General features: G+C 38.7%; 1 protein-coding gene across 1 annotated transcript in view; it reads left to right on the top strand.

Moving 5' to 3' along the window:
• The window catches only part of MPPED1 (metallophosphoesterase domain containing 1), a 48,733-nt gene that overhangs the window by 2,411 nt on the left and 31,571 nt on the right, over positions 1-14,751 (top strand). The window contains exon 2 of the mRNA XM_009332798.1: positions 3,025-3,206. Coding sequence (XP_009331073.1) covers positions 3,025-3,206 — 182 coding nt within the window. The remainder of the gene's footprint in view (positions 1-3,024; positions 3,207-14,751) is intronic.

Here is a 14,751-nt window from a genome sequence, read left to right as displayed (position 1 = left end):
TGTGCTTGTGAGATGGCTGGGTTGCCACTGACAAGAAGGGTGGTAAATTCTGATAGTGTTTTCAAGTCCATCAGTCATTTCTGGGAAGTTCCTGTCTTGCTCCTTTGTGAAACCACTGAAATCTCGTGTATAAACGAACCTCTGGCAGTGTTTTTGCTCTGAGATTTTTTAACTTTGCTTTTCAATTTCTCCGCAAGTTTTCATACTGCTTTAAAGAAAAACAAAAGCATTTGCACAAAAATAATCAGCAGATCTTTATTCCTCTGCTCACGCTGCAAGCAGTGCATTGGGTGTTGGTGTGACAGCTGCTGTGGGAATGCGTTATACAAGAATATGGGGATCGAGCCTTCAGAAATTATTTCCAGTAGTACAACTTAGAGCGTTTGTGAAACTTGACATATGTTTTTACCTATATCCGGCCTCAGTGTGTGCATATCACTTCAATGTGAAAATCTGCATCTCATTTATTTGTTTTTTTGTTTTGATGCCTTTTTCCCATGAAAATTCTCTGGCCCATTGCACAGGATTTAAAAGTTATACATACCTCAGCAACCAGGAGAATGCTGTCCACATCTTTCCCGTCCCTATCCAAACTATAAGAAAAAGCATGTGTATTATGTGCTGCATGGGTTGCCGTGGTAAGTCTGTTGTTTTTTCCATTCAGCTTCAGAGGAGCAACATGTGAAATGCATGCTACTCGCCAACACCCAGCTTACTGCTGCGCTGAGCTTTAAAAGATTTCTGAAGGAGAAGCAGCACCTGCTTTAAAGGCTACCCTACCATGAAAAGTCAAAAAGTGGTATTTTGAACCAGTCCATATACTTATGTTGTGCCAGGGTAGTATGCGTAATTTAAAGGTGGCTTACTAATATGACCTGTAACTCACTTTGGGAAGTGCTGGGCAGGGAGAGCAATAATCAGAAACTTGTTTACTGAACTGGTGTTTAATCTTTTTAGCTTGAACGGCTGCAACGATAGCCAGGGTCAGCTCACCCTCATTTTTATCCAGTCACCCCAGTTCATTTTGAGGAAGAACTCCATGAACTGAATGCATTACCCTTCACACAGCTTGCACCTTATGATGAGCCTCACTCACTAGTCTAGAATCCACCATCCATATTACTTTGCACCCCTGCTACCTCCCACTCACCACCCATGGAGCTTGCTCTATGGCAGCTCTTTTCCCCCCAAAACAGAGACACTTTTAACATGCGATGGCAGTCATGCAGCTGCACTGTTTGAGGTTGTGACCTCCTATGCCTAACTCCCCCTGCATCTAACTCTTTTTTTCATCTGCCCTTCTACATGTGCCTGTGGTCCTCCCACAACATACACACTCCCTCAGCCCTACACGCAGTGCTTGCAGCTGCTCTCTCTCAGGGTCCAAACATTCCACCCTTTGTCAGCCAAGTGTTACAGTTTCCAGTATGTGCTTGCTTACATATCCCACTAGCATGTACATACTGCTGGGTCACAGCTGATTTTACTTCTTACTTCATGTTTGGTTACTTTCTGCTCAAAGTCTGGAACTTCGACCACAAGGTACTTGTACTAAAAGGCTGTTTCTCCAGTACTGCTGTAAAAAATCCAACATTTCTCCTTCCTAAAAAGGTATAGGAAAGATGGGTACAAAATAATTTGTTTTATACTCTAGTTTTGTAGTTATATTGCAGAAAATGCTAAGAACTTTTTCTGTATTTAACAAGATTTGAATGTTTTAGATTTGTTCCTCACACTCTCACTAATCTTGTGAAGTTGTCAAAAACACCTCTGTTTACCCGCCTATAAATTTCATAGAATTCTTCTTTGACTTAGAGAAAAGAGTGCGTGATCAAAGATTATTATTGTATATCTTTCAAGCAATAAAATGCCTTCTGAAAATGTACCCACTAAACAGGGGTAGTATTATTAATAGCAAAGGTCTCTAACTTTTTTCCTGAGTTTATTTATATAAAAGTAAGCTCCTGAACTGAAGCACAACCAGCAAGGGTTAGGAATATGTATTACATACTGCAACAGTGAACAAAACTAATTTTATTTTTCCTTTCAAGATAAATGTTGTAAAAGTAAAATAATTTGTAACAATTCTGTATATCTCCCTGGTTTCTTGTGACATAAATATAACTCTTGCATCTCTGGCTTTTTGATTTTATTCCACCAGAATTCCCTAACTGGAATAGCAGATATGGTATAGCTGCATATAGATACATTTGCTTCTATATATTCTAACAAAATATGGATTGAGGATAAAAAGATTGAGTTGAAAATAAGTATTCCTCATATAGCAGAGAGGTGTTCTCTGCATTCCTCTTCTAAATCATAAGTAAGTCTCGTCAAACTGGGTCAGATCTTTCCGTTTCCTTAGTTTTGAATATCAAGATTGGGCTCTGAACAATGCAGCCCCACCCCTCACAGCATCTGATTTCATTTAGTATAATTAAGCCCAGAAAGTTGCCACATTTGTCCTGACAATAGTCAGGCTTGAACATACATTTACAGCTGTTGTCAGGAGAGTTCTTATCTTGCTTTGCATTAACACACTGAAACATATCTCCAAAATGTGTTAATTAAATTTGCTGGAATTATATAACTTGCAGAAAAAAGTTATAATTAGAAAAAATGCATTTAAAAGTATTTACGTATCTAAAATAAATCTTTTCCCTGTGTACCATGTAATCATATTTAAACAATGAAATGGCATAGTGCTGTTCCTTTGAAACTGGCAATGCCTTTGATTTATTTGTAAGTATTTGTTTCAGAGTTACTGCCATAGTTCAGTCTCTTTTCCTTAATCTCTTTAAATTAATCCATCTACCCAACAAATACTGAAAATGTTGTGATGTGAACATCAAGATTTTTTACACCTCCCATTAGTGTTAGTTTTGTTTTAATAAATCCCTTCCGTCAGACAGATTTAGAAGTCTGTAATCTTTTGTAAAGGTAAAAAACAGTATTCGAATTGCAAAGTAGACACTAAGAAGTACAGAAGTACTTTATAACCTTGTTATGATCCATTTCCTACAGGGTTGATCCGGTGCCCCATGATGCTCCCAAACCTCCAGGATATACACGATTTGTCTGTATTTCTGATACTCACTCAAGAACTGATCCCATCCAAATGCCATATGGAGATGTGTTAATACATGCTGGTGATTTTACTGAGCTGGGACTTCCTAGTGAAGTAAAAAAATTCAACGAGTGGCTAGGTAGGTATTGAATTCTGTGTGGATTTGAAAGTAAATTTGTTTACTGATTGTATCTGCCCCTTCTGCCTCCCAGTAAAAACCATCATGCACTCCGAAATGATGAATATTAACTTGACTTTTAAGTTTGAATGGCAATGAGCAGGAATCAGAGTTTTTTCTTTTTTTTTTTTTAACAAATATTTTTGCATTTTTCCAACTGAGCAAATAAGATTTGTGAGACTATTCATCTGTTCTGCCTTCACACTCTCAAGTGTACATTAAGCAACTTCTTGGTGTTAGCAACAATTTAAGTCAGTAGGCCTTTAATGATTTACATAAAACCTCTTACATACATTGTTATGGCTTTGCTTCCCTGCAAAAAAAGTTGTTGTGACTGAAAACATTTGTCTGTTTAACCCCGGAGGCTCATAGTTTTTTTATCTGAGGCTCAGCTGCACCACAGTGATGAATTCCAAACAAAGCAAAACGTGTGCCTGTGGTTGCTGTCTTGGATGTAGCAGACCAGATGTAGATGCCTTCTGTAGGCAACTGTTGGCATTGGTAACCGAAATTCTGTTCCACTGGGCAAGAGAGTGGTGATTTACGTGTGCTTCTGCAATGCTTTGTAGATGCTAAAAAAAATGACAGTGAAAATTGGAAAGCATACACTGTCTCCAGACAAAAACCCTGATTGGTATTGTTCCTGCAGCAGTGTGGATACCTTAATTTAGAATAAAAATGGATTCTGGATTCTGATACTTCATTATCAAAAAAAGGGTGAGAGGAAGTAAAGGAGTTGGAGGGAGAAAGGACACAGTTTAAGGGTAATGGATTTCAGTGTTGAGGTTGATTTTCTTTCCGGTAGTTGATATTTTTTGCATTTTTCCTGTCTTTTTTGCTACATATTACAGCATTCCACACTGGGAAGGCACAAAGCAGACAGATGCATGTAGGCTGAAATGGAATATAGAAAAAAGTCAGGACTTCACAATTTAAACAAATATTTACTAGCAAATAATTATCAGCAAGGCTGATAAATATTTATTTGAGCTTGGGAACTCAATAATATGCCCCACATGGAACAATTGCATTTTTCTATGAGTATTAAGGTAGGGACAGCACGTGGAAGTAACATACTTTGTTATAGTGCCCTCACCTCTGTCTCTGTACCTAAATGGAACACGTTGGTTGTAAAACAGAAAGCAAATTTTAGTCCTATTTTGTAGGTCTCTACCACGTATTATAATAATGTACTGAAAATAGCATATAAAGATTATACAAACCATATGGTTATCCCTTCTAAATAATACCCATTTTATTTCTCTGCTAGTGTGGGAAGAAAAGTGCTTTGGGATATTGCTAGCGAGCAAGGATGGGGGCTACACGCGTTACTTGCTGCACAGTTTTTGTCTCCCTAGTTCTCCATCTGCCTCCCTGCTGGTCACAGCTTTACAGTGTTCTGAAGAAGTCCTTAAGCTGAAATCCTCTCAGTGTGGTAGGGAGATTTCCCAAGGCACTTCTGTGATGGTCTTTTCATCATTTTTATTCCAAAAGACGGCTTAATTTTCTGACTTTTTAGGCATGCTTCCAATTTCATGGTAGTGTGCGGTTTGGGGAAAGGTGATCTTTGTGGTTTGAGTTATATTTTTGCAAGAGAAAAAAAAAAAATCTTTGAGAAGAAGAAATTTCAGAAGTTTTTGCTGGTTGTCCGTTTTGTTGTGAAAGGCACTAGTCTCCAGCAGTTTTGATTTTTCTAGATAGCTGCTTCCAGTACCTGCCATGATTTTGCAACTCCCATAGCCTAGCCAAACTTCTCCTTCTTCCTTGTCTTAACGTTTTACTAGTTTCTTGAGAAGGTAATTGACAGACTCTGGCATGGACTTCTACCTGCACTGTCATTCTTACCTGCTGCCACCAAATTTCCCTGTCTGTTCCTTCATCCCATAGCACGGGGCTCACCTTCCCACTTAGTTGTTTTGTTCTGTGTCAAATCTATGTCTTCTGCCATTACTAGACTACAACTTTGTTCATGCCTTGGAATAAACACTAGCATATTTGTTTGTTACACCTTCCCTTGATCTCAGCTTCCTCTTGGGCACTAGATACATATCCTACTCTGGCTTTTGCACCGTTATCTTTATGTGTAGCATTGATTCCTACCTTTTAGCTTTCTGTTCCGTCATACCCTCTTGGGTCTGTGCCGCTCTGGTCTATTGGCCTATTTCATCTTTTCCAGAGGCCCTTCAGCAAGTTCAGATTTTATCTTTCTGTTCTACATAAAATTTCTGTGCCTGTCTGATGCAAAGTATATTCTACATTAACATCATTAACTTCCATGGACCTTATGGTTATATTGAGCACATGCTCAAGTGTTGTGCTAATAGAGGCACGTTGGCTTGCTGAGTCATACCCTAAAATATGTTCTCTCTTTTTTAGGCTAACTGTATGTGGGTACAGAGGAAGGCCTGTGTATATAAGCTCAGATAATATGTCTCTCTAGCCCAGTATTGTCTTTGACTGTGGCTAGCAGCCAAGGTTCTCTGCTTTGTCTGCCCCTTAGTCACCTAGTTTTATACTTTTTATCCTCTGACACCTAAAGCCCTCCACTTCATTTCATTTCACGTTGTTCTTTTTGGTAATTAATTGTTTTCTTTCACTTTTCTTTTTCTCAAAGCCCCCTCCCCCCTTCCCAGGGAGGGATTTGAGGCTTTACTAGGGCTAGGTTGGTGCCTAACTCTCTGGAGGAGATTAAGTGCTGGTGATAACTGGATGTGCATATTTTCTCAGCTTTCTCTGGTAGGCAGTCCAAGGACTTCTTGAGCCACAGCATTTCTTTGTATTTAATATATAGATTTTTCTTCTCTGAGTTTTTTAATTGCCTTTTGGATCTGTGCAAATTTTGAGTGCCGACACAATCTTGCATCAGAGTTCCACAATGTGATAGGGATGGTGTAAGAACTTTGATTATTTTGAACCCGTCACCTACTAGTTTCATTTGGTACTTCCTAATACTGGAAGAGGCAAGTGAACAATTTCATTCTTCATTCTGCTTAAGAATGTATAGGCTCTTCCCATATCTGCCTTTAAGATATTTTTCAAGCTGAAGACTGTTTAGAAGTTCTTAAATGCCTTTGATCATCTATGTCACTTTTTGTACCTCTTTGTTCTATATCCTTTTAAAAATGGTGAGACCAGAACTGCACATGATCTGAGAACACCACAGATTTATCCTCTGGCATAATGAAATTTCATGATTTGTTCTCTTTTCCTTTCTAGTGTTGTGGATTATTCTGTTTTTATTTTTGACTCTGACTGAACAATGAGATGGCATTTTCATAAAATTGGCCATTATAACTCTATGAACTCTTTCCTGAATGGTAATATCTAGTTCAGAACCCATCAGTGTGTATCTGTAGTCAGTATATTTTTTCCAGCACTTGAATTATTCTGCATAAATTTATATTCAGTTTCATCTGTCCTCTTACTGCCCAGTCATGCAGTATCATGATGTACTTTTGCAAGTCAGATTTCTATTTTGCTACCCTTATTCAGGGTAGCTTAGAAAAAGAAGGGGAAAAGGGATGAATAGTGAGTTTACAAAGCTTGCCAATAGTGCCAACCTGGTCATTTCCCTCCCTTCTCTTCCCAAATTGACTTTTCTCCTGTTTTTATATTTCATCTTTTCCTTTTTTTACCTAGTTTCTTCTCTGACTGGGTTTTTCTTCCAAAATCAAAATCCAATTTTGGAGAATCAGAAAAAATGAAGTACAAAATATGTATTATGGTAGGGCCAAATGGAAGGCCGTGAGGCCAGTGAAACTTTCTAATGACATTATAAGGATGCATGGTATGACAGCTTTGAACATACGCTAATTTTCCAGTATGTCCAGGAGGTTTTAATGACATCACTTTAAACAGCCGAAAATAATTTGGGGGAGTTGTTTCTAAATACATAACCTGTTAGAGCAGGTCCAGAGGAGGGCCACGAAAACGATCAGAGGGATGGAACACCTCTCCTATGAAGAAAGGCTGAGAGAGTTGGGGTTATTCAGCCTGGAGAAGAGAAGGCTCCAGGGAGACCTTATTGCAGCCTTTCAATACTTAAAGGGGGCTCGCAAGAAAGATGGAGACAGACTTTTTACCAGGGCCTGTAGTGATAGGACAAGGGGCAGCGGTTTTAAACTGAAAGAGGGTAGATTTAGACTGGATATAAGGAAATGATTTTTTACAATGAGGGTGGTGAGACATGGAACAGGTTTCCCAGAGAGGTTGTGGATGTCCCATCATTGAAAATATTAAAAGTCAGGTTGGATGGGGCGTTGAGCAACCTGATATAGTGAAAAATGTCCCTGCCCATGGCAGGGGGGGTCGGACTGGATGATCTTTAAAGGTCCCTTCCAACTCAAACCATTCTCTGATTCTGTGTAATCAAGGCTACATAAGGTAGGTTATATCATAAGATATATCAAGCTCACTATGCACTGTAGCTATCCTTGTCCTCAGCTTTTTCATTATTTTTTGTTTTTGTTATTTATTCCCTACCTGCATATAAATCAAATGTGTTGTAGGACAAATACAAAGACATGTCCTGCTTTAGTGCACTCATCAAATAATGACTCCAAACCATCTCTATTTTTTATCTCTCACATTGTTGGCACTGGAAATTGCCTGCTTGGCTCAGTTGCTCTTGTAATTCCCCTTGCTCAAGTCTGTAATATCATTTCCAAATTGTGTATGCTCCAGGACTCACTGTCACTTTGAGCTTGTGGGTTACTTTCCTGGAAATTTAACAAAATAGCTGATCTGTGATATAAGCTGCAACACATACTTCCATATTCTCTCTGAGAATTCTCTTCTGTGCATGGATTGGAAAGATTACTTAAACTAACACATTTTATAATATCCATTGTTCCAGTGTGTTTGCTTGAGATTTTCCAATGTCAAAGACAGTCTTCCTATTTGAAATTCAAGTTCAAGCTAAATTTGAAATAAAAAAATAGAAGGTGGCTGTGCATTATAGTGGAAAACAATAATTAGCTCTTCAGAGTATTTTCCTGAAAATGTTAATCTTACTTGCGTATTGTACACACACACAAAAAATGGATTAAATTATTTGACGTGCACTTCAGAAATTGACCTGGGCAGATTCAGCTCAAAGGATAATATTTTTTTTTCAGACTAAAAACTATTTTAGAGTGAAGATGCCTTCCCAGCTATAGTAACTAGCACTGTTAGAATTGCCTGTTTCTAGTATTAGATTGTAGAACAAAATCAGCTAATTTTGTTCAATAAACATCATCCCTACTTTTAAGTTCTTGATAAAAAATAAAAGATCTTCAGAAAAGCCTGAAACACTAGGCTTAGCTTTACTTTTGCTTTACTGTTCAATCTTGCAAAATGATGGTAGTTATTTTTCTTCCTCTCTTAACAGGTATTTTATGTTCAATAATACTCACATTTAAAACAGATTAAAATTGTGTTGAAGAAGAAAGAAAATCAGCTTCAGAGCAGCAAAAGAAATTAGAATTTATAAATTGTAGTCATGCCATTTTGACCATCAGTAATTACACTATTTTTATGTTAATGTAGAAACCCCTTGAAAGAAGTATTTAAGCACTAATTATCTATTTACAAAAGAATGGCTTTGGAAATGCACTGAAAAACATTGAGCTGTGTAGGGATTTAGAACAGATGTCATTTTTAAAAGACTGGGCATACTAAAAAAAATGTTGGTTTTACTGCATTTCTTAAATGTGTGATGGCTCAGATCCGTTTGTACATCTAATACTCAGACAGTACAGCACAGAAAAGTGCACTGCAACACACACTTCCAGTATTTCTCCAGTTCTGGAGAGTTAGTATGTCCTGAAGACTTCTGAATGTTAAACTGGCTGCCGCGAGCTTCAGGGAATATTTAGGCTACATCCCTGTATTGGGAAGATGACCAGAATGTTTTCCAGGTATTCCTCCCATGCTAGTGGTGAGAAGCTGTAGAAGCTGTAAGAGCGGTAGCTGCTAAAGGATTCTTCCTTCATTCCCTCCTTCCAAGCACAGGGGGATTTCTTGCACTTTGTATTAATACTGAGGTTGCTTCTTTCCACTGATGGAGTGGAAAGTAGCCAAACTTCAAGGTTCTGAGTCTCTGGGATGACTCACCTAAAAACGTCCTGTGATTCTCATAAATATTGAGAACCCTGATCCCCAAAATAAGCAAGTGAGTAAAAATACCCAGTCTTACTCCAGACTAGCAGACAAGTGTAGCTTTAGGAAGGCAGTGAGGCCCAGAAGTGCAGAGAGCAACCAGGGAACTGAAAGATCTGGAATATGATTCTGTGAACTGTCATTGCCTCTGGTGGAGATATTTGAAAGAGCCTAAGGAAGACAGGCAACCAGATTCTAGTTAGTCCTCTTCAGATTTGACAGCCTCTTTATTGTTCCCCCTTGTAAAATTGTGGAAATGATGCTTGATCCACCTACCACGTGAGTGTGTTGGAGGATTAATTATTCTCAGTACAGCACTTTGAACACCTATTGCAAAGCACTATACACAAACATTAAACATTGTTATTAGTGCTGTGCACCTCGTACGGTGACATGACACACAGCTCTTTGTAGTCCTCCCTTCCAGAAGGTGACAACTGGGAGATACTGAAAGCACCTTTGTGGGATCTGAAGATCTGAATAGGAATCTGTATCAGTGTGCAGAGAGATCCATGTAGGAAGTCTAAAGTATTTTTTAATTGTTACTTTTTAACACAGTTCTCTATCTCCTTTGCTTTCATTGTCCCCAGATACATGTTGTAAACCAAAACTAGAATATTCTAAAGGGCAGAAAAGCTGTTGTACAAATTTAGCTCCTCAGAAAGGTATATTATTTAAGACTGTAACTATTCCAGGAAGTAAAAAAGAAAAAACATTTATGAAAATGGACCCTGTGGCTTACGTAGTTGGGGTTTCTCAAACCATCAATTGCCATAATCTAAGGGGATATACCAAAGGAAGGTTCAATCTAGGCAAACCTTGCAGTCGTACGATTTTCTAGGCGTCTGTTACTGACCACTAGTGGACAGAAGGTACAGAGCTACATAATCTTGGCTTGACTCACTACAGCTACTCTAATGGCCTAGTTTGCAGCATGCATTGGGTTGGTTCTGCATAATTGCAGGGTAATTAAATAAACCAGGGTAAAAGGAAGCCACTTTTCCTTTAGAAGTAATTTTGGCCAATTATTATACATGTGTGTGGGTGCGTATAAAACACAGTATATCAAAGAGCCTAAGTTGGACTATTATCGGATATTTTTTAGTTTGATTTGCCTTTATCTATTTATTTTAAGAAATCCTGTTTTGCAAACGTGAGCAGTATTGTATGTGTTTGCTGGTTTAGTGTTTGATATAATTACTGGCTTGTACAATGTAAGAATATCTAGAGCTAGCATGACTTAGGAGGGAGTGTTCATTTACAATGTTATTCCAGATTACACACCATACAAAAAGTATGTTAATGTGAATTTCCCAGACATCAGCCCCAGTGTTTAAACACAGAACTGTCAAAGAGATGCTAAAAAGCAATGAGACAGTTACGCAGTCTTTTTACTATATCACTCACTGCTGTATTCTAAAAGGTTGAAATGAGAGGGGAAAAGCTTTAAGTGGGCACTTACATGATTGCCACTGCTTTTAATGAATACTAAAAATTCTGCTCAGTACAATACCAGGAGAGAAGCAAAGCACATCTGCTTGTACAAGTTTGCATTTATCTGGGTGAAGTTGCAAGTTGATAACAATTGTAAGCTACAAAGGAGGTCACTGGTTGAAAAAGATGTCTAACCTCTTAGTACAAGAGCCTGGAGTATAAACATCATGCATTTGCTTTTGAATTATTTGCAGCGTTGATCTAATTTACAGAGAAGACGACTTGCTGATAGAATGGGATGAACCTTTAAGCACACAGAATTCTACTTTGAACAAACTCAGATGCGGAGAAATAGCAAACAAAGGCACATTGTTCAGTGCTTTGCATTATGCAGTTTGTAGTTCAAGTAATAGTTCCCTAGCATTTCAAGTTATTTTGTGAAAATTATGTTGACCATAAAAAGGACCTACTGTAGTTTAGAAGTTAAGAATTGCTGTAATAATTTTGTAATTGGTGCGTAAACATGCAAAAAATTAGATGTTCAGTTCATTTTCTTAATTAGTAATCTACAGTAATGAAAGGAATAAACAAAGATGTTACTAGCTAAACAACATATATATTCTTATACATGTTATATTACCAGAACTACTATCAGATTCTTATACTAAGCAAACAAAGGCTAAGAAATTTTCTGAGGAGAGCTTGCCATAACTAGACAAAAACTCCACGTATGTAGTTAAGAAGTTAGTAAGATGATAATACCATCTGGCTATATATAAGCTAAATATGATATCCTAGGATTTTTGATAGTAAAATAATCTCAAAGAATAATAAATTACATTGATTTAGGAGATTTAGGGCAGAATTTTTTGTGTGATGAGTTGTTCTGGGAGCAGAACCACTGTTGCCTGGATTTTGTCTCATAGACCTTCTGTGGGTTCTTAGGTGTCTCATAAGAGACACCTAAGGTGTCTCATTCCTTTGAAGCCTCTCCTTCAGAGTGGGCATTAGTCTTCTTAGACACTTACTTTCAGGAAGCTCAAGGGAGCGTAACTGTCTTTGAGGCCTTTACTCCTCTGTTGAATATAGTAAATGACTTTTGAATCTGTTGAGCATTTTCAGAGGGATATTGAGACAAGCATACAGAAGTCTAAAGCATCGTATTTCTACAAGTTTTGTTTCTGTGAGAAAAAGATACCCTTTGCTAAAACTGCTAAATTAAGTGCAAGATAATGTGTCTCCAGCATTCTTCTGCATACAGGGGGAGATTACAAAAAGGAAAGGAGAGAGAAAAATGAGGCAGGAAAGATGAAGAACCATGTAGCAGAGAAGAAGGAAAAGGAAGGGAAAAATCTCTCATCCCATGTTAAGATAGTGGCTGAAAGAGTGGACGGTGGCTTGGAGGCCCATTGCAAATTGGCAGAAGGCAAAAGCTGGATGTGGACTGAAAGAGAAAGCCCTGAAGCCCAGGACTGAATTGGAGCCAGTGTGTTTCTGACAGAATTTTGATGTGTAAACATTTCTGTTGATTCCAAATCCAAATAGGATGAAGTGGCTAGAGGTTGATTATGGAGGAAAATAATTTTAATTTCTTGCAAGTTAGACATTATGGGAGGGGAAAAAAAACCCTTATTTTAGAAAAAAATGTGAAATTTTGCTTAGAAATGAAATTTTTATTCACCCAAAAATATTTTAAACTGACATTTTGCTTCATTTTGTTTCCTTAGTAATGTCAGAATCACTACATGAATTTCCAAATATATCCCATTCCATCCAAGTGGTATTTTAATAATTTTAATACAGAAAACTGTTTAGGTAAAATTTTTGCAATGAATTCTAGTTGTAGTTTGTCTCCAGGTTATAGGGATATTCTAGCAGAAGCTTCTCAGGTGCCAAGAACAGGTCTGGTCTTTGGGCAAAAACACTTGTCTTGTTTTGGCTAGTCAAAATAAGAGATCAGAAAAAAAACGTAGCTTCCCCCCAAATTTGTAACTTTTCCTTTTTTTTTGTTTGAAAATACATCTTTGACTCCGATAGCATATGTTCTTGCATGTGTTTCTTGGCACTCCTGAAGGGCAGATCTATTTCTTAAGTGCTTGCTGCCTTAATTTTACTGGGGAATGAATTTTGTCCTGGATATGTGTGTAGAATTCCTGTGACAGCCTTGAATTTTCTTTAATATCTTTGTATACATAGAGCTTCTGTATTAATACCAAGTTTGCTACCTGCCCACCAGCAAAGCCATATGCTAGCATCAAATGTTAATTGGCTATCAGTTGGGTATTTAGTCCTACTCATCCGCTAAATGGATAGTATGAGAAACTTATACCAAAGTTAATGGAACATACTCTCTAGTCCTGTTAAATTGCTTATCTACCACAGATTTGTTCCATTAGAATCACAACACGAAATGAGTTTTTAATTTCTTTCAGCATTGCAGGCTCTTCAAAATTCTTGTTTGTTTTCCAGTGTAGACTTACAGAAACCTAGAATCACACAGGATGGAGGGGACCTCTGGAGGTCATTGAGTCCAACCTCCTGTTCAAAGCAGGCCTAGTTAGGGCAGGCTGCTCAGAAACTTGTCCAGTTGACTTTTTAATATCTCCAAGGGTGGAGATTTCACAGCTGCTCTGGGCACCTATTCCACTTTTTGACCATCCTCATGGTAAAATTCTTTCCTTATACCACGTTCCCACATGTGTCTGTTGCCTCTTGTTGTATCTGTGTGCACCTCTGAAAAGAACCTAGCTCTGCCTTCTCTTTATCCTGAGATCAGGTAGTTACAGACAGCAGTAAGGTCTTCCCTTCATCTTCTCTAGGCTGAACAGACTCAGATCTCAGCCTCGCCCCGTATGCCACATTCCCCAACCGTGTTGGCGGCCCTCTGCTGGACTTGCTTCAGTTTGTCAGTAGTTTTTCTTTTATTGAGGAACCCAGAACTGGACACCACACTCCTGCTGTGGTCTCACAAGTGCTAGATAGAGGAGAAAGATCACTCCCTTTGTTCAGCTGGTTTCACTGTTACTAATACAAGCCAGGATGTGGTTGGCTGTCTTTGCCACAAAGACACACTGCTGAGTCTTGTTGAACGAAGTTACTCCATCCTAGGTGCAGGACATTGCATTTGCTTTTGATGAAGTTTATGAGGTTCCTGTCAGCCCATTTTTCCAGCCTTTGGAGGTTCCTCCGAATAGCAGACATGCCCTCCAGAGTGGGTGGGCAGATCCCCACCCCTAATTTGGTGTTGTCTGCAAACTTGCTGAAAGTGCACTCCATCAGATCATCCAGGCTGTTAGTAAAGAAGGGAAGCAGTATTGGCCCCAACATCACTAGCTGAGGGATACCTCTAGTGACTGACTGCCAGGTGGACATTGTACCACTGTTTCTAGCCCTTTGAGCCCAGTATTCTGGGCGATACTTGACCCACCTTACCATCCATCCTTGTCTTGCCAATTTGGCTATAAGGATGCTATGGGAGGTTGTGTCAAAGGCTAAAATCAAGGCAAACAACATCCAGTGCCCTCTCTTATCCACAGAGCCAGTCATCTCCTCATAGAAGCCAATTGCGTTAGTCAGGTATGATTTACACATGTTAAACCAATGATGGCTGTTCCCAATCACTTTCCTGACCTTCACGTACTTGGAAAATTCCTTTGTGGGAGATTTGTTCCATAATTTTCCCAGGCCTGATGTGAGGCTTGATGGCCTGTAGTTCCCCAGATTCCCCTTCTTGCCTTTCTTGAGGATCGGTGGGACGTTTGCCTTTTTCTGGCCACTGGGAACTTCTCCAATCCCCCTGACTTTTCAAAGGTGATAGACCTGTAATAGACAGGTGATAGGCCTGTGTCCATCCATTGCAGCACTCCAGTCAGGTAAGCTATCCCACCATGTCTCCATAATCTTAGAGATGTCACAGCTTTCCACTGTGCAT

The sequence above is a fragment of the Pygoscelis adeliae genome, unplaced genomic scaffold, assembly GCF_000699105.1.
Source record: "Pygoscelis adeliae isolate BGI_AS28 unplaced genomic scaffold, ASM69910v1 Scaffold38, whole genome shotgun sequence".
In the NCBI taxonomy this organism is placed as follows: Eukaryota; Metazoa; Chordata; class Aves; order Sphenisciformes; family Spheniscidae; genus Pygoscelis; species Pygoscelis adeliae.
The sequence above is the reverse complement of the archived record's forward strand: the minus strand, read 5'-3'. Positions and strand labels throughout refer to the sequence as shown.